The following is a 20446-nucleotide window of genomic DNA, read 5'->3' as shown; positions in this document are numbered from 1 at the left end:
AATTTTTTTAAAGGGTGCCTGGCTGGCTCAGTTGGTAGAGCATGCAACTCTTGATCTCAGGATCATGAGTTCAAGCGTTGGGCATGGAGCCTACTTTAAGAAAAAATAATAAGCAAAATAAAAAATTTTAAAAAGATTTTAAGTAATTTTTACACCCAACATGGGGCTCAGACTCACAACCCTGAGATCAAGAGTCCCATGCTCTTATGACTGAGCCAACCAGGTGCCCCCTTCCATTTCATTTTTGATCCAGATTTTAATCAACAATCCATAGTTATAAGATATTTAGAATCATGTTATAAAAAATAAATGATTGTCATGATTATGACGCTAAACACCTTCAGGAACTACTGAACTGTTGATGGCTGTTGGTTGCTTAAGATTGGCTGTCACCATGGTCATTTGGACAATTTGTGACTATCTCCTGTTTCATAGCATGGGCCGTCAATTGCCCCCAAAAATGCCATATGCTACCAGCATATTTCAGCTTCTGATCAGGTTGAAATATGTAGTGTCACCCACTGACCTGACACAAGTTCAGCCAAAAGCAAAGAAACTTGAACCTTTAGTTGACTTGTGTAGTCTTAGAAGATTAGTCTTAGAGATTTCTAATCTTTTTGAAATACTGAAAATAGGTCAAGGACCCTGTATTTGGAAATCACTGATATAGAACAATCTCTGCCTTTTACAGATAAATATATTGATAGAGAATTGACTTTCCGAGGTCAGCATTTTTAGCTAATTTTACTGGTCTCCTGTGTGGTATAGTCAGTGAAAATACTGGTATGTGCAACTAATGGGTAGATATTTTCACAGGATATAGAAATTTAAGCATACCATTGATAGGATTATCACTTTGGACACCTTAATGATTATGTGTATAAATCCAGTGCCAAATTTCAAATTGAAAATCTCTTTTGATACGTTTATTTTTAGATATGACCCAAGTGTCCTGAAAATAATTGGAAAAATAGGGAGGATACTTTATAGAAAATGAGGTAATAATAATTGGAATATATTGTTATAAGCAGTTTTTTGTAAGAGAAAATTTTGTTAATAAAATTGGTCAGGGTTGGGTAATGCTTGTTTACTAGTAAAATTTTAAAGTACAGTCAACAGTTCTTAAAATTTTTCTTTATCTTTGTTAAGGCTTCTCCAGGTAATCTTTCTCAGTTTGAAGACATTCTCTTTGGTAACAATGATATGTCAGCTTCCATTGGTGTCGTGGGTGTTAAAATATCTACAGTTGATGGCCAAAGACAGGTCGGAGTTGGGTATGTTGACTCCATACAGCGGAAGCTAGGACTTTGTGAGTTCCCCGACAATGATCAGTTCTCCAATTTGGAGGCTCTGCTGATTCAGATTGGACCAAAGGAATGTGTTTTACCAGGAGGAGAGACTGCTGGAGACATGGGAAAATTGAGGCAGGTAAGGGAATCAAGTTAGTGATGGAGGAAAATCTAAGCCTAGGAAAGACTAATTAACATGATAGACACTGTTTTATTTAAAAAAAAAACAACAAAAACTTCAAAAGTCAATTTTTTGTATCTAAATACAGTAACATATTTTCAGGAAAATCTTGATGTTCATCTTTCACAGGAACTTTGTATCTTTTTTTTTTTTAAAGATTTTATTTATTTAACAGAGAGAGACACAGTGAGAGAGGGAACACAAGCGGGGGGGAGTGGGAGAGGGAGAAGCAGGCTTCCCGCGGAGCAGGGAGCCCAATGCGGGGCTCGATCCCAGGACCCGATGATCATGACCTGAGCTGAAGGCAGACGTTTAACGACTGAGCCACCCAGGCGCCTCCTTTTTTTTCCTGAAAAAGATTCTATTTATTTATTTGACAGAGAGGGAGAGTAGGAACACAAGCAGGCGGAGTGGGAGAGGGAGAAGCAGGCTTCCTGCGGAACAGGGAGCCCGATGTGGGGCTCAATCCCAGGACCCTGGGATCATGACCTGAGCCAAAGGCAGATGCCTAATGACTGAGGCACCCAGGCGCCCCAGGAACTTTGTATCTTTAAGAGGACGTTAGAACAGGCTGTTTTTTGTTGAAGACTTGTTCTGCTTCAGATCATTTCCCCGTCTCCTTCCTTCCTTCCTAAAAAAGTAACAGAATGTCATCTTTAGGGGATCACAACTGATAAAAAGTAATGCTTTCACAGTTGGGGTGGGGGGAGGTTATTCAGGTCCATTAAAAAACCACCAATTTATTACTGTATTTAGCATGGGTTTATCAAATAAATAAGATGTAGGTCTTCAGGGTTATTTTTTGATAGTTCAAGTGGGACGTTTAACCTCTTATTTTACCGAGTCTTTTTAAAAAATTCTGATTGTACTGATTGTGTATGTGTGTGCTTTATTTAGGTATTTAAGCGATGTATCCCCTAAGGATTCTTTTCTTTTTGTGGGCCTCAAATGCCATACAAACTGCTTGGGAAAGAACAAATCTATGATGGGCATTGTTAGCATAGATAGTATCTAAGCAGCATTCCACAGGTATTATTACTCTATTAAGAGTTTTTACTATTGGGACTATTTTTTGAAAACTTTATGTGAACTTAATTTTAAATTTTCATGGAAACTTAGCTTATAGATTTTAAAAATACTTGTTCATATGTTACCAATGTCTTGCACATTATATAAAAATTTAATGTGGGTTAATAATTGGTTAAGCTGTTGCTACTGTATTTGTGGTATAGTTTTTTCTCATTTCTTTGTTAAATCCTTTTCTTGAAGTAATTTAAATTATTCCTTGTAAAATAGGTTATTCAGAGAGGAGGAGTTCTGATCACAGAAAGAAAAAGAACTGACTTTTTTACAAAAGATATTTATCAGGACCTCAACCGGTTGTTGAAAGGCAAAAAGGGAGAGCAGGTGAATAGTGCTGTCTTGCCAGAAATGGAGAATCAGGTATGTGGATTACAATACAAATTTACTCTTAAATTGTGATCATGACTTGTAGAAGGCTGCTTGATTCATCTCTGTGAAGTTCTAAACTGTGGATCACTGATACTAATTAAGTTTATCTTTACTATGATGAAGCTTGTGAAAAATTTAAGGAAATGACTAGAAAAATTGAAACATAACCTTAAATATAATTCCATTATATTTATGCAACATATATCCTTAGGGCAAGAAGAGTTTTATTGATTTCACAGGAAAAAGCCCGATTACTGTCATTTAAGTGGATGAGATAGCGTAGTGGTTGTAGGGGGAAAAAAGACCTAGCACAGCATTACAATGTAGAAGTTGTGGGTTCCTTAATAAATTACTTTACCTTTATGAGAGGCAGTTTCATTTTTTGTTAAATAATTTTTTTTTTTAAGACTCTGCAGTTTTTAAAAAATAAATATTTTATTTACTTATTTGTCAGAGAAAGTGCACAAGCAGGGGGAGGTGCAGGCAGAGGGAGAAGCAGGCTCCCCGCTGAGTAAGGAGCCAGATGCGGGGCTCCATCCCAGGACCCTGGGATCATGACCTGAGCCAAAGGCAGATGCTTAACCCACTGAGCCACCTAGGCCACCCAGACATCCCTAGATCATAAATCTTAAAGGATTGTTGTGAAGATTAGGAAATAATAAGGGTGAAAGTATATATAGTACGTGTAGTGCATAATAAATACTACATTTTTTTTTTTTATTAAGATTTTATTTATTTATTTGACAGAGACCAGCGAGAGAGGGAACACAAGCAGGGGGAGGGGGAGAGGAAGAAGCAGGCTCCCCGCGGAGCAGGGAGCCCGATGTGGGGTTAGATCCCAGGACCCTGGGATCGTGACCTGAGCCGAAGGCAGGTGCTTAATGATTGAGCCACCCAGGCACCCCTAAATACTACATTTTAACAGTTTGGCTAAAAAATTGGCACTGGTTATGTATGTTTCGTGGTAGAAATGAATATGGAAACAATGTAATTTTTTATGGGATTTTCACTGGTTGAAGTGTTTCTTTGTTCAAATCTTTGAGGTGAGTATGGCTTGAGGTGTATTTTTACATATTTAAAAAATATTGGAAGCTCTTGATATTTGTGGGTCACTGATAAGTAAAATGAAAAATTCTATTGTATACTTAAGCAAGACAGAACAAACTTTATAACTTAGAATTCTCAGAGTAGATTTCAAACTAGAATGAACTGGGACTGTTATGATTATCATGATTTTGTGGTGATTGCCTGTCATGTAATAGTTTGATTCTTTTTTTTTTTTTTTAAGGATTTTATTTATTTATTTGACAGAGAGAGACACAGCGAGAGAGGAAACACAAGCAGGGGGAGTGGGAGAGGGAGAAGCTTGGGGCTCAATCCCAGGACCCTGGGATTATAACCTGAGCCGAAGGCAGGCTCTTTACGACTGAGCCACTCAGGCGCACCCTAGTTTGATTCTTATAAATTGAATAATTAATGTTTGTGTGTGTGATGTAATCAAAAGCCAGTATATATGAGTAGTAATACTGGTATTAGAAACTTACCTCGGGCGCCTGGGTGGCTCAGTCGTTAAGCGTCTGCCTTCGGCTCAGGTCATGATCCCAGGGTCCTGGGATCGAGTCCCACATCGGGCTCCCTGCTTGGCGGGAAGCCTGCTTCTCCCTCTCCCACTCCCCCTGCTTGTGTTCCTGCTCTCGCTGTCTCTCTCTCTCTGTCAAATAAATAAATAAAATCTTTAAAAAAAAAAAAAAAAAAGAAACTTACCTCTTGAGGGTACTAAATGAGAAAAATGTGCAGCCAAGAATACTTTATCCAGCTAAGCTGTCATTGAAAATAGAAGGAGAGATAAAAAGTTTCCAGGACAAACAGAAACTAAAAGAATTTACAATCACCAAACCAACCCTACAGAAAATATTGAAAGGGGTCCTCTGAGCAAAGAGAGAGCCCAGAAGTAACATAGACCAGAAAGGAACAGAGACAATATATAGTAACTGTCACCTAACAGGCAATACAATGGCACTAAATTCGTATCTTTCAATAGTTACCCTGAATGTAAATGAGCTAAGTCAAAAGACAAAGGGTATCAGATTGGATAGAAAAGCAAGACCCATCAATATGCTGTCTGCAAGAGACTCATTTTAGACTGAAGACACTTCCAGATTGAAAGTGAGGGGTGGAAAACCATTTATCATGCTAATGGACATCAAAAGAAAGCTGGGGCGGCAAACCTTATATCAGACAAATTAGATTATAAACCAAAGACTATAATAAAAGATGAGGAAGGACACTATGTCATACTTAAAGGGTCTATTCAACAAGAAGATCTAACAATTGTAATTATTTATGCCCCTAATAAGGGAGCAGCCAATTATATAAGCCAGTTAATAACAAAATCGAAGAAACACATCAACAATAATACAATAATAGTAGGGGATTTTAATACTCCCCTCACTGAAATGGACAGATCATCTAAGCAAAAGATGAACAAGTAAGGGCCTTAAATGACACACTGGACTACATGGACTACATAGATATATTCAGAACATTCCAGAAGCGCCTGGGTGGCTCAGTTGTTAAGTGTCTTCCTTCAACTCAGGTCATGGTCCCAGGGTCCTGGAATCAAGCCCTGCATCGGGCTCCCTGCTTGGCAGGAAGCCTGCTTCTCCCTCTCCTGCTCCCCCTGCTTGTGTTCCCTCTCTTGCTGTGTCTCTGTCTGTCAAATAAATAAATAAAATCTTTAAAAAATTAAAAAAATAAAAAAAAAGAACATTCCATACCAAAGCTACAGAATACACATTCATAAGATACCTAGGAATAAATCTAACCAAAGAGGCAAAGGATCTGTACTCAGAAAACTATAGAATACTCATGAAAGAAATTGAAGAAGACACAAAGAAATGGAAAAACATTCCATGTTCATGGATTGGCAGAAGAAATATCGTTAAAATGTCTATGCTGCCTAGAGCAATCTACATATTTAATGCAATCCCTATCAAGATACCATCAACTTTTTTCACAGAGCTGGAACAAATAATCCTAAAATTTGTATGGAACCAGAAAAGCCCCCCAAATAGCCAGAGGAATGTTGAAAATGAAAACCAAATCTGGTGGCATCACAATTCTGGACTTTAAGCTCTATTACAATGCTGTAATCATTAAGACAGTATGGTACTGGCACAAACAGACACATAGATCAGTGGAACAGAATAGAGAACCCAGAAATGGACTCTCAACTCTATTGTCAGCTGTCTTCGACAAAGCAGGAAAGAATATCCAGTGGAAAAAAGACGGTCTCTTCAGCAAATGGTGTTGGGAAAATTGGACAGCTACATGCAGAAGAATGAAACTGGACCATTTCCTTACACCATGCATGAAAATAGACTCAAAGTGGATGAAAGACCTAAATGTGAGATAGGAATCCATCAAAATCCTTGAGTAGAATACAGGCAGCAACCTCTGTGACCTCGGCCACAACAACTTCTTAGAAACATCCTCAAAGGCAAGGGAAGCAAGGGCAAATATGAACTATTGAGACTTTAGCAAGATAAAAAGCTTTTGCACAGCGAAGGAAACAGTCAACAAAACCAAAGACAACGACAGAATGGGAAGAGATATCTGCAAATGACGTATCAGATCAAGGGCTAGTATCCAAACTCTATAAAGAACTCAAACTCAACACCCCAAGAACAAATAATCCAATCAAGAAATGGGCAGAAAACATGACAGACATTTCTGCAAAGAAGACATCCAAGTGGCCAACAGACACATGAAAAAGGGCTCAACATCACTCAGCATCAGGGAAATACAAATCAAAAACCACAATGAGATACCACCTCACACCAGTCAGAATGACAATCAGGAAGTGACAGATGTTGGTGAGGATGCAGAGAAAGGGGAACCCTCCTATGCTGTTGGTGGGAATGCAAGCTGGTGCAGCCACTCTGGAAAACAGTATGGAGGTTCCTTAAAAAGTTGAAAATAGAGCTACCCTACGACCTAGCAATTTCACTACTGGGTATTTACCCCCAAGATACAAATGTAGTGATTCGAAGGGGCACCTGCACCCCAATGTTTATAGCAGCAATGTCCACAATATCCAAACTATGGAAAGAGCCCAGATGTCCATCGACAGATGAATGGATATAGAAGATGTGGTGTACACACACACACACACACACACGGAATATTATGCAACCTTAAAAAATGAAATCTTGCCATTTGCAATGACGTGGATGGAACTAGAGGGTATTATGCTAAGCGAAATAAGTCAATCAGAGAAAGTCAATTATCATATGATCTCACTGATATGTGGAATTTGAGAAATAAGGCAGAGGATCATAGGGGAAGAGAGGAAAAAATGAAACAAGAAGAAACCAGAGAGGGAGACAAACCATAAGAGACTCTTAATCTCAGGAAACAAACTGAGGGTTGCTGGAGTGGAGGTTGGTGGGAGAGATGGAGTGGCTGGGTGATGGACATTGGGGAGGATGTGTGTTGTGGTGAGCGCTGTGTTATTGTGTAAGACTGATGAATCACAGACCTGTTCCCCTGAAACAAAGAATACATTATATGTTAATAATAAAAAAAAACCTTCCCTCTTGAAAATATCAAGAAGCTTTTAGGGTTACTGAGAAGTGTTTTTATCTGTGTGGTAACATTGTAGGAGGTTCTGACAGTCTTACACATTTGCTAGAGTTTGGCAAGGACACATAGATGACTGTTTTCAATTAGGGAAAATAGGTTACAATTTACAATCTAGTACCAAGTATATCTTATTTATTTATTTGACAGAGAGTGAGCGCAAGCAGGGGGAGAGGTAGAGGGAGAGAGACAGGGAGAAGCAGACTCTCTGCTGAGCAGGGAGCCCGATGCGGGGCTGGATCCCAGGCCCCTGGGGTCATGACCTGAGCTGAAGGCATTCGCTTAACTGACTGAGCCACCCAGGCGCTCTCAAGTATGTTTTAGTATGTAGGATTCATCTTTGGGCTCTCAGTTTGATGTCCTGAAACTTATGTTATAGTAATAACATAGACAGTTTATTTAAAGTTATTTATGTTCAAAAGATTTTATTTATTTTAGAGAGCGGGTGCTTGAGTGGGGGAAGGGGCAGAGGGAGAGGCGGAATCTCAAGCAGAGTCCACACTAAGCGCAGACCCCCATGTAGGGCCCTATCTCACGACCCTGAGCCAAAATTAAGAGTCAGACACTTAACTGACTGAGCCACCCAGGCGCGCTGAAACTTATTAAATACACATGTAGATAAGTGCATGTATCACAAGTGTATAACTGAATTTTCATAAATTGCAAATAGCCAAATAGCCAGCATCCATGAAACAAGATGGTACCAGCACTTCAAAGACCTTTTTTATGCTTCCTTCCAATCATTACCCACCAAACGTAACCCTGGTTCTTAACTAACAGCACAGATTAGTTTGGCCTGTTTTTATAGTTTATATTAATGAATCATAGTTTGTAGCCTTTTGTGCCTGGTTTCTTTTGTTTAGTATTATGTTTGTGAGATTTATCCATATTGTCGTGTGTCACTGCATTGTTGGTGCTTCTGTCTTTTTGTGCAGTATACCATAGGGGCGAACATACCAACCTTGGTAGGCATTTGAGTCATTTCCACTTTTGGCTATTATAAATAGTGTTACTATTACAGTAAATTTTGACTTTCTAAAAATCATTTCTAATCTTAAGAGATTTATTTAAACTTTTCTGATTTTCTTGATTTGGATTGGGAAGGAACACCAAGGAAAATGATCACGTTTAGAATTTATTTCCATTTTGCCATTTTTTTTTTTTAATCTCTAGGATTTTAGTCACAGAATCTTTTCTTTTAAATTCTTCATCTTAGGTTGCAGCTTCAGCATTGTCTGCAGTAATCAAGTTTTTAGAACTCTTATCAGATGATTCAAACTTTGGACAGTTTGAACTGACTACTTTTGACTTCAGCCAGTACATGAAGTTGGATATTGCAGCAGTCAGAGCCCTTAACCTTTTCCAGGTAAAAAAAAAAAAAAATACATGGATTAAAAATATTGAATGTTTCCTTTATTATATACTGAAGAATACTATTAAGGAGCTTAAATATTTTGAAATATTATTCTATTCTATATGAAATATTATTATACTTAGATAAGCAGTTTTTAAAAATTTTTCTAGTTGCAAGTTATATAAATGGTATTTGTCTTAGCTTTATAAATAGTTTTATTATGTTGGCAGTTTTTAAAAAATTACATTAAGTTTTATGTCTAAAACTGTAGTAATTATAAAGTGATTTTGGTTTGAGGAAAAATACACTGCAGAAAATACAGATTAAAAGGTTGGAAGTTTGATTTTTAGGAAGAGTTTGTGTTTTGTTTTGTTTTTTAAGAAAAAATATTTCTTTATACACATTTTGCTTTAATAGCCACCAAAAAGACTGTTTCATTTCCTCTAATGGACCCTGTCTACCAGTTATGTTGGCCTTCAACATATAGCCATGGCAACACATACGAATATGTATCATGCATTTAAACACGCATACATACATTCTAAAGCACCATAAGACACAGGCTAGGCTTTCACACAACTGGGGGCCTCTCACATGCTGTTTTCAAATGATCGTGGGTTTGCTTTACTCAAGACTTTCAGTGGGCTTGGTCTGGCCATTAGTACCAGTTCTCCAGAGATGACTTAGGATGACAAAATGGGACAGTATTTTTTTTTTTTTTTAAAGATTTTTATTTATTTATGTGAGAGAGAGCGAGAGCTTGAGCATGAGCAGGAGAGGGGCAGAGGGAGAGAGAGACAGAATTTCTAGCAGACTCCCCACTGAGCAGGGAGGCCGATGCAGGACTCGGTCCCAGGACCCTGAGCTCATGACCTGAGCTGAAGACAGATGCTTCACCTACTGAGCTACCCAGGCGCCCCAAAATGGGACAGTATTTAAACTGAGATCACCACACTGTGAAGGTCTTAAAAGAATGGAAATGGGAGGTGCTAGATTAAACATGAGATGGCATCTGGGAAGCCACCACTTTGTGGATTCAAAATACTCAGGTGCTGCAGTATAGACTGCCATCCAGCCTGACAGTGACCCAGCTGAGGAAGAGGAACTTCTGTGCAGATTTCACATTTAGTATTTAAAGAATATTAAGTGTTCTTGTTTCCAAAATTCTTTAATTATTTTTCATGGCACAGTAAGGTTTTCACTAATGAGCATGCCATTCTTCCTTTTTTTGTTTGTTTGTTTGCTAGGGGTCTGTTGAAGATACTACTGGCTCTCAGTCTCTGGCTGCATTGCTGAATAAATGCAAAACCCCTCAAGGACAAAGACTGGTTAACCAGTGGATTAAGCAGCCTCTCATGGATAAGAACAGAATAGAAGAGAGGTATATTTCTCATGTCCACTTCTGTAAGCTTTGAGTAACTTCTCATTACTCCAGGATTATGCCACTGTAGTATGCAAATTTGCTCCTATATTTTAGCATCTGACTACACAGAGAGCTACCTACACAGTAATAGAGTAGTAATGATTTAGATTGATAGAATAACTTAGTTTATTAATTACTATTTTTTTCACTATAAAAAAATAAGGTTTTATTATGAAAATGGTTGGATAGTGTTTCAGAGCATGAACTTGGGAGCCTGGGTATCTTGGTTCAAATTATGGCTCTACCACTTATTAGCTGTGTCATCTTGGGCGAGTTACTTAACCTCAGTGTTGTAGTTCCTTCCTTTTAAAATGACAGTAATAACCTACTTCATAGGATTGTTATGAAGACTAGATGATTTAATATATATAATATAAAGTACTTTGAAGAAGGTCTAGTACATAGGAAACACTTACTCAATTATTTTAGAAAGGATTTAACGCAGCCTAAACATATATTTCAGAAAATCTCTAAAATTGAGGAAATGAAAGAAAAAGTTTTATAATCCTGCTACCCGAATATGATTAGCACTTGGGTATATTTTATTTTTATCTTTTGTTTTATTTTATTTTTTTTTTATTTTTTTAAAGATTTTTTTTAAATTTATTCATAAGAGACAGAGAGAGAGAGAGAGAGAGAGGCAGAGGGAGAAGCAGGCTCCCCGCTGAGCAGGGAGCCCGATGCGGGACTCGATCCCAGGACTCTGGGATCATGACCTGAGCCGAAGGCAGACACTTAACCATCTGAGCCACCCAGGCGCCCCTATTTTTTTTTTAAAGATTTTATTTATTTGACAGAGAGAGACACAGCGAGAGAGGGAACACAAGCAGGGGGAGTGGGAGAGGGAGAAGCAGGCTTCCCGCAGAGCAGGGAGCCGGATGCGGGGCTCGATCCCAGGACCCTGGGATCCTGACCTGAGCCGAAGACAGACGCTTAACGACTGAGCCACCCAGGCGCCCCTATCCTTTGTTTTAGATATGAGTTTTAAGACTTTTCAATGAAGTATAATATCCATAAGAGTACAAATTCTAAGTGTGCAGCTTGGTGGATTTTCACAAAGTGAACAACACATCGGTGTAACAACAATCAGATCAAGAAACAACGTGACTAGCATCCCTAGTAACTTCCCTGGATTCTCCTGCTAGTTACTACCCCTCCTCATTTCAGAAGTGATTATTGTCTTTCTAACATTATAGATTAATTAGTTTTACCCATTTATGAACTTTATTTTATTTATTTTTAAGATTTTAAGACAGTGAGTGTGTGGGGCACCTGGGTGGCTCAGTTGGTTAAGTGACTGCCTTTGGCTCAGGTCATGATCCCGGAGTCCTGGGATCGAGTCCCACATTGAGCTCCCAGCTCATCCGGGAGCCTGCTTCTCCCTCTGACCCTCTCCCCTCTCATGCTGTTTCTCTCTCTCTCTCTCTCTCTCTCTCTCTCTCTCAGATAAATAAATAAATAAAACCTTAAAAAAAAAAAAAAAGATTTTTAGGACAGTGAGTGCATGTGGGCGTGGGGAGGGGCAGAGGGAGAAGGGAGAGAGCATCCCAAGCAGGCTGCACTAAGCATGGAGCCAGACACTGGGCTCGATCTCAAGACCCTGAGATCATGACCTGAGCTTGAAACCAAGAGTCGGATGTTTAGCCAACTCAGCCACCCAGGTGCTCCATGAACTTTATATAAATGGAGTCATTTTATATGGTGCACTTTTACATTAGTCCTTTTTTAAAAATCATAGTTGCAGGGGTGCCTGGGTGGCTCAGTCGGTTACGGGTCTGGCTCTTGGTTTGGGCTCAGGTCATGATCTCATGGGTAATGGGATTGAGCCCTGCTTCGGGTTCTGGCGTTGGGTTCCCGGCTCAGTGGGGAATCTGAGGATTCTCTCCCTCTGCCCCTCCCCCAACTTGTGCATATGTGTTCACTCTCTAAAATGAATACATAAGTCTTTAAAAAAAAAAATACATTGTAAATCATAATATAGTTTTGTGCCCCAGTTTTTCCCCACTTATGCTTATATTATCATAAGCGTTTTTTTTGCCATTGCTGTTTTATCTTTATATTCAACGTTTTTAATTTTTAATAAGTACATAATATTTTATTAACTAGATGAACTTTATTTTACCTTTCTCAATAATTAGGCTATTTTTAAAGGTCCTGTTTTGTACCTAGTGTTTTCCATTTGGCAAATTAAGTTATATTGCCAGAATTGGTAAAAGATTCGTTATTTTTATGGCTATGATGTCAAATCATTCAAGAATTTGTTGAATACCTACTGAATACTGATGATACACAAAAACATAATGATCTCTTCAGTATTTGGGACGTTGCCAGGCAAACATAAAGTAGTTGGTCGGTATTGTAAGACACCCTACACATAATTACTAAGCTCAGTGTTAATCCGGTGCATTCTAAAGAGCCTTACAATAAAAATAACTCAGAAGGTTAGTGATTTGTGGATGTGCTGATATTCTATTGAAAATGCAGAAGTTGAGATGCTAAGGGGACTTTTCTGAAGTCAGGTTTGTTGGGCAGGAAGAGTGGGATTTAGTAACTTAAGAAATAGGAAGGATTAGGTATTTGCAAGTCATCAAAAGTTTATAATTTTTAATTACCTGTGAATAATAACATTTATATGTGTCAAAATTCAAACAGAACAGAGGGATGCACAGTGATTATTCTCCTATTCTTGTCCCCTAATTCCTGGGACCTCTTCCTCAGGGCCTCTCTGTTGTACAGCTCCAGGGACACATTTCTTTTTTTCTTAAATGTTTTATTTATTAGAGAGCGAGCTCAAGCGGGGGGAGGGGCAAAAGGAGAGGGACAAGCAGACTCCCTGCTGAGTATATTTCTTATTGTACTCTTTGTGAATTGCCACCATTGCCCTGGGAGTAACCAGTCTTTTTTTTTTTTCCTAAAGAAAAATTAGGTAATTTAACCCTCAAGCTCTAGGTCGCTGGTTATATTTTTAACTTTGGTCTTGTGGAAACAGAGCAGGTGTCAGTGGTCCCCTTCTGGCTCAACAACTAGAGCACGTATGTATTTAGACTCTTCTGAAACCTGGGATGTCACTTTTATATTACCAGAGTAACAAATTACTTAGAAGATAAGAGATCAAAATTAGATTTTTTTTTAGAGGGTAAATAAAGGTTTTTTTTTTCCCACAGAGCATAGCAATAATTTCCAAAATCTGGTAGTCTAACAAGACTTAATTAGAAATAACACTTGTGAGGAGAGCTTTATGAATCAGAATATAATCTGGTTTTCTGTACCTGTAAGATGAGAAGACCTGTTTTCTCCTCTTTATCTTGGTGAGAATTTTTTTGATTGCCAGCAAATAGGAAGGCCCTTGGTTTTCAAGACCAAATGGTGAAATTCCACAGAGTAGGGAGAGAAAGTTATACTCCTCAATACAGGTTCTTGTTTGGACAGTCTCCTTGTTTTATTTCCTTTTCTCAGTTCTGCCTGCTGTGATACCTTGGGTTTACACCTTCCGGGGCCTCCGGGCAAATCTCTTGTCTCCCTCTTTGAGCATTTAGGATTGATCTTTATTCAGGGTAACACTGAAATCATGTTTTCAGTTTCCTACTGTCATTATTATTTTGGGGTGATTTCCAGAAGAGTAAGTAGTGGGAATCTGTAAGTGAAGAGTTAATTTTATTTTTTAAGTAAACTCTAATGCCAACATGGGGCTTGAACTCATGACCTTGAGATCAAGAGTCCCATGCTCTACTGACTGAGCCAGCCAGGTACCCAAGAGTTAATTTTAAATTATGTTGCTGTGGGTGAATTCTGTTAAGAAGAGCAAAGATTTGGGGCGCCTGGGTGGCTCAGTCTGTTAAGCGTCTGCCTTCAGCTCAGGTCATAATCCCGGGGTCCTGGGATCGAGCCCCACATCGGGCTCCTGGCTCATCGAGGAGCCTGCTTCTCCCTCTACCTCTCTCCTTGCTCATGCTCTCTCTCTGTCTCTGTATCTCTGTGTCTCAAATGAATAAATAAAATCTTTAAAAAAAAAAAAAACAAAACAAAGATTTCTCTTTCTTCTGTTTTCATTAGAGCAGAGGTAGGGACAGATGTGACTAGATCTTTGAGTTTGGTGCATACATCTTATGAAGGACAATAGCCTGGTTGATAACTTCAGGAATAATGATGGAAATGGGATTACCTTTAGATTATTGTCAAGCTATTAGAAGGAGGAGGGTGAGAAGACTGGTATCTACTTTGTGCCTGCCTGGCAGTTTGCTAAGCATCTCAAATTCATCAGCTGTAATGTGGTGGAGACTGGATTTAAAGCCAGGCTGGCCTGACTACAGAGCCCATGTGCTTAATTGCTGCACTGTATTTATTACTTCTATCAGTGCTATTTAACTTGATCCAAATTGGACTTTAATACCAGAAATGGAACATATTATTTTGACTTTTATTTAAGTTATATCCATGGAATGGCTGTATCTGTTGTCACGCTGTTTCCATTCACTAAAACCTATTTGCACTGAGACTACAAATACTTTTTATTTTTAGCTAATGGCTTAAATACTTCCGTCTTCAATGAGAATGGTAAGTTATTACTGTTATTACCTTTTAGGAGCAAGTATCTACGTAATTTCTTTTTTGTACTTCCATCTAACAATCAAATTAGAAATTATAATAATAACTCTGTCCACCTTTTGCTTCATTGCTTCTAAGAGAGCAAGATGGGTAACTTTCTGGAGTCATCTAAAAAAAAATTGGCCAGGGGCACCTGGCTGGCTCAGTCAGTAGAGTGTACAACTCTTGATCTCCAGGTCATGAGTTCAAGCCCCAGGTTGGGGGTAGAGTTTACTTTAAAAAAAAAAAGAAAGAAAGAAGTATTTAAAAAAGAAATTCAGCCAGGATTCTCGTCCTTTCCTCATCAGCATAAACTGGCATGGTCTGATCCAGAAATAGGGCCTCAAAGGAAAAGAAATACGGCCTCAATATGTGCCACTAGTGTTTGTCAGTGCCTGAAGAATATGGGCTTCATTAAGTTGGATTAAGTGAACTGCCTTGAATGGGTCATCCCAAGAGAGACCTACCTTACTACAGATATCCAAGATACCTACCTTAATGCTAGCTCTTTGTATATAAAATAAAAATACTTGAATTAAAAAAAAGAACTTTGTTCATATTACTATTTTTTTAAAAGATTTTATTTATTTGACAGAGACACAGCGAGAGAGGGAAGACAAGCAGGGGGAGTGGGAGAGGGAGAAGCAGGCTTCCCGCCGAGCAGGGAGCCCAATGCGGGACTCGATCCCAGGACCCTGGGATCATGACCTGAGCCGAAGGCAGACACTTAACGACTGAGCCACCCAGGCGCCCCCATATTACTATTTTTTAACTTACTTTCTGATCTGTCCCAAGAGTCCTCATTTTTGCACATATATTAGGACTTTTGCTTTTAATCTTCTAGGTTTTTGTTTTAGATTCATATGAGGCCTTGCTAATTTTAAAGTTAGAATTCTCTAAAGAACATTGAATATATGGTAGCATATGAAATAGTTCACTCTTATGAAATTACTGTATATGTTGAATTTGGTATTCTTAGTGCCTTCTAGTTTAAAATTGAATTACTTTTTATATAAAATTTTTTTAAGATTTTCTTTCTTTCTTTTAGAGAGATAGAGTGCACGTGGTGGGGAGAGGGGCAGAGGGAGGAGAGAGAGAGAGAGAATCTCCAGCAGACTCCACGCTGAGCACAGAGCCAGTGTGGGGCTCGATCCCATGACCCATGAGACCATGACCTGAGCTGAAACCAAGAGTTGGATGTTTAACCAACTGAGACATCCAGGCGCCCCTGTTTTTTATAAAATTTAATACAATTAATGTAGCAATCTTTTTTTTTTTTTTAAGAATTTATTTATTTGAGAGAGAGCACGAATAGAGGCAGGGGCGAGGGAGAGAGAATCTCAAGCACAGTCTGTGCTGAGCATGGAGCCCAACTTGGGGCTTAATCTCATGACCCTGAGATCATGACCTGAGCTGAAAGCAAGAGTTGGACACTTAACCGACTGAGCCACCCAGGCTCCCTTTATGTAGCAGTCTTTTTTTTTTTTTTAAGATTTTATTTGTTTGACAGAGAGAGACAGGGAGAGAAGGAACACAAGCAGGGGGGAGTGGGAGACGGAGAAGCAGGCTTCCTGCCGGGCAGGGAACCCAGTGCTGGGCTCGATCCCAGGACTCAGGGATCAGGGCCTGAGATGAAGGCGGATGCCTAACGACTGAGCCACCCAGGTGCCCCATGTAGCAGTTTTAATGGAAACGTAAGTCTCTGAATAAAAGTATGGCTCCTGTAAATTTAGATAAATAGTGGTGGAGCTTCTGTGATAGTATATCCTGCTTTCTGAGGCAGTGCTATACTCCGACGGTCCTTAGACTTAATGTCTTCCCAGGTTATATTATCCTTCTGTGCAAGGGTATCTTTAGTTAATAGTCCAGGCCTGGAGTGTGTCTCCTCTTACTTTTATTACGTGACAAATGACAGTGACCAATCCAAAATTTTTCACTTTTCTTGAAAGTCTTCAGCTGCCTCCTGCCTCTAAGCAGATCATCTCCTTCTTAATCCTTATAGTCTCAAAATGTATCTGTATTTTCAGTCTTACTCCCTGGCTTTTTCCTCTCCAAAGCTAACCTTTTCATTTTTACCTTTGGACATAGTTTTTTCCTGTTCTTTCTCTGCTTCAGTTTTCCATTGCATCCTCTTACTTTTCTCCCTTCAAATCTCTGCTGTGGCCTCCCATCCCAAGTAGTCTCCCCCAAGTCCTATTTCTATAAATACCAACTGTTCAAAATACAGGCAAATGAAATGCCCCAAAGTGAAGTTTTCTTGTCCATATCACATTTCATTACATTTTTTATCTCACTTGTTACTCAGCACTAACTATAAGATGGAGCATGTCCTTCTCCACTAGATTGAATATTCCTTAAAAGCATGTTCCTCTCTTTATATCTTGTCATACTTTTCCTTTTTTAATCTTCTCAGGCCTAGCAGAGTACACATCAGATGAGTGGTTCTGACTGCATTTAATCATGCGAGAACAGGTAAAGAAGAGACTCAGAAATTTATGATTGCAGTTTTTTAGGGACCAAATTTGTTCTCAGCCATATAAATATGCTGTCGTGAAATGCCAGTCAGCTGTTCTTACAATCAGAGATCTGAAATGCTAGTTTTTTAAAAAAAAATTTAAGAGTTATTTGAGAGAGCGGGAGAACTCGAGTCAGGGGTGGGGCAGAGGGGGAGAATCCTGTTTCACGCAGACTCCATGCTGAGCACAGAGCCCTACAGTAACCCGTGAGATCATGACCTGAGCTGAAACCAAGAGTCAGACGCTTAACTGACTGAGCCACCCAGGCATCCCCAGAAATGCTAGTTTTAAAGAAAGGACAGAATGTGGCTTTTTTAGGATACCAAACATTTCATGATTAATTTATGATTTATTCTGTTCCAATTTTAGAGATGAACTGACCCTAAAAAATTCTTTTTTATTCTAGTCAGTTTGCAAATTACTGTGTCAAATTGTGTACAGCTGAGTAATTTTATTGTGTAGGATTGACAGGTATACTGGTGTTATGCCAACAGTAACTTTGGAGCTTCTCAAATTGTGATTTAAGAGTGGCATTGTCATAGAAACAGCAGAGCAATCCTTTTAAAAAACTTGTTAGCCGGTACATAAACTGATACTGTAATTATTTCTGAAATGGCATACTGAACAGACTGTGAAACTAGCAATTTATTGAGCTTTTAATGATACCTGGACCAAAGATTGAGGCGGCTGTGTAAAGTGCCTTGTACTATATGTTTTAGAAGCTGTTTTATTCCCTTGCTGTCTTACTTCTTAGAGTCCTACTGGAACTTTATGCTCTTGAATGGTGTTGATTATTTTTTAAGGACACAAAGTTTGCTTTAAGTATTTCTTTGGGGGAGGGGACATCACACTTCTACTCAACTAAGACAAACATTTCTACATTCCAGAGATCTTTTTTTTTTTTTTTTTTTTAATGTCTATCATGCCATGAATTCATGGGGAATGGGTTTCCAGCAGCTCAGGCTCTTTCCTGTTAGTTCTTAAAAAGTGTGCTTCTCCTCGTGGAGCAGCCTGGTGCTTCACTTGGACCCAGGTACCTTTCTCCTGGCTTCCGTTTTCTCTGATCATTTTCCTTCACAGGTTCAAGAAGCTGAATGCTTAATATGCTCAGTATATACACTAATTCTCTTGGCAAGAATCTTGCCCTTAGTTATCAGCATGCTGGATAACACTGTGTAGACTCTTCGAGTTTTGCCATGGTAACGTTCGTGGGGTGTTACTTTTTGAATAGTGCCATTCCCCTGTTGTCTATATAGTGTCATCATCATCTTGCTTGTAGATGTGCATGTCTGTGGCCAAAGGACCAACTCTGTTTTCTAAAAGACCTAGAGAACATAGTGGGTGCCCCTCTACATTTGTCTTGGTCATTTTGGCGGATTACAGGGCCGAAAGGTGGTGTTGATGACTTAGGACCTAATTCCCTGATCAATTTGAGAGGAAACAGTGATAAAATAGTTGGAATAGGGAAGAAGCATTTTTTTTTTAAAGAAGGTCATTTGTTTTTTAAGAAGATTTAAAAGAAGATTTTTTTTTTTTAAAGACTTATTTATTAGAGCATGCACAAACAGGGAGGGGGCAGAGGGAGAGAGCGAATCTCCAGGAGACTCTGCTGAGCATGGAACCCCACGCAGGGCTCAATCCCACCACCCTGAGATCGTGACCTGAACCGAAACCAAGAGTCGGACACAACCAACTAAGCCACCCAGGCACCACTGGAATATTCTTTTTTTTTTTTTTTTTTAAGATTTTATTAATTGACAGCACAAGCAGGGGGAGTGGCAGGCAGAGGGAGAGGGAGAAGCAGGCTTCCTCCAAGTGGGGAGCCCGATGTGGAGCTCTATCCCAGGCCCCTGAGATCATGACCTGAGCCAAAGGAGACACTTAACTGACTGAACCACCCAGGCGCCCCACCCCTGGAAGATTCTTGATCAGAAATATCTTCTCTGTAGATTCGTCAATTACCTAAGAGTGGCCTAAGGATACGGGAGTCTTAGGAAAAGAAGAGAAAAAGAAAGACCAGGGGTCGGTCAGCCAAGCATCAGGTTTCTTTCATCCTTTCCTCACCCCTTTATGTCACTTTCCCCACTTTATTATGGGAACTCAGGGATTTCTTGTGATTGTTAGGTTTCAGACTTTATCAAACTGTTGGTGCATGAGAAGCGCATAGAAATTTCACCCCCAGGAATACTGTACTGTCCGCCTCCAAGTGACTTCCATGCTGGTGATCTTGAACCGAACTTAGATAGGTGCCCAGTTAGAGCCAGAGGCTTAGGTAGGAAGGCCCAAATTTGCTTTATTGGATTATGGGACTTGACTGCATCTGTCTACTCAAGTTCTGTTTCATCTTTTAAATCTAGAGTACAAGCCATAGAAGTCTTTTCTGTAGCAGTAAGTGCCTGAAGTGTTCTAGAAGTTTGTTCATAGCCACAGGGACTGGTACACAGTATAATACCAGCTTGGTAGCAGGACCCCCCCCCCTACTAATTTGGCATTTGCCATAGTGCGTATCTGCTGTCAGCTGCCTAGATATTACCTTGACATTTCTATAGGATTTTAGTTATTTTTCCCTTTTCATCTTTTAAAAAGTGATTCAAGTTTCTTTAAGCTGGTGGTTCTCAACCTGAGGCAAGGGGACGTATAGCAGTGCCTGGAGACATTTTGGGTTGTCACCAGAGTGTCAAGTGTAGAACTCAGGGAAGTTGTTAAAGAGCTCAGAAGAGCCCCTCATGACAAGGAATTGTCTAGCCTAAATGTCAGTATTGTCAAGGTTCAGAAATCTTGCTTAGGGGGCAGCATAATTTTCCCCTCATATAATATGCTGGATGAACATTTTGATGATGGAGGAATTATAAATGCTGTTGGAGAGATCAGTGAATAGTTAAGAAACTTAGAAAGCTGATTTGTTTCCTTTCTCTGTCCTTGTGTAATTCAAGGGTTAATTTACTGCTCTTCTAATTTACAAATAGAAGGAAATGGTTGCTTATTCATAGCCTTCTGAACCTAGGA

The 20446-nt window shown here is 39.3% G+C and overlaps 1 protein-coding gene across 1 annotated transcript in view; it reads left to right on the top strand.

Moving 5' to 3' along the window:
* Positions 1-20446, top strand: part of MSH2 (mutS homolog 2) — a 77462-nt gene that overhangs the window by 12380 nt on the left and 44636 nt on the right. Inside the window, exons 3-6 of the mRNA XM_036121649.2 lie at positions 1150-1428; positions 2767-2913; positions 8780-8929; positions 10165-10298. Of these exons, the coding sequence (XP_035977542.1) occupies positions 1150-1428; positions 2767-2913; positions 8780-8929; positions 10165-10298 (710 nt within the window). The remainder of the gene's footprint in view (positions 1-1149; positions 1429-2766; positions 2914-8779; positions 8930-10164; positions 10299-20446) is intronic.

This window comes from Halichoerus grypus, chromosome 10, assembly GCF_964656455.1.
Source record: "Halichoerus grypus chromosome 10, mHalGry1.hap1.1, whole genome shotgun sequence".
NCBI classification, from domain to species: Eukaryota; Metazoa; Chordata; class Mammalia; order Carnivora; family Phocidae; genus Halichoerus; species Halichoerus grypus.
The sequence above is the reverse complement of the archived record's forward strand: the minus strand, read 5'-3'. Positions and strand labels throughout refer to the sequence as shown.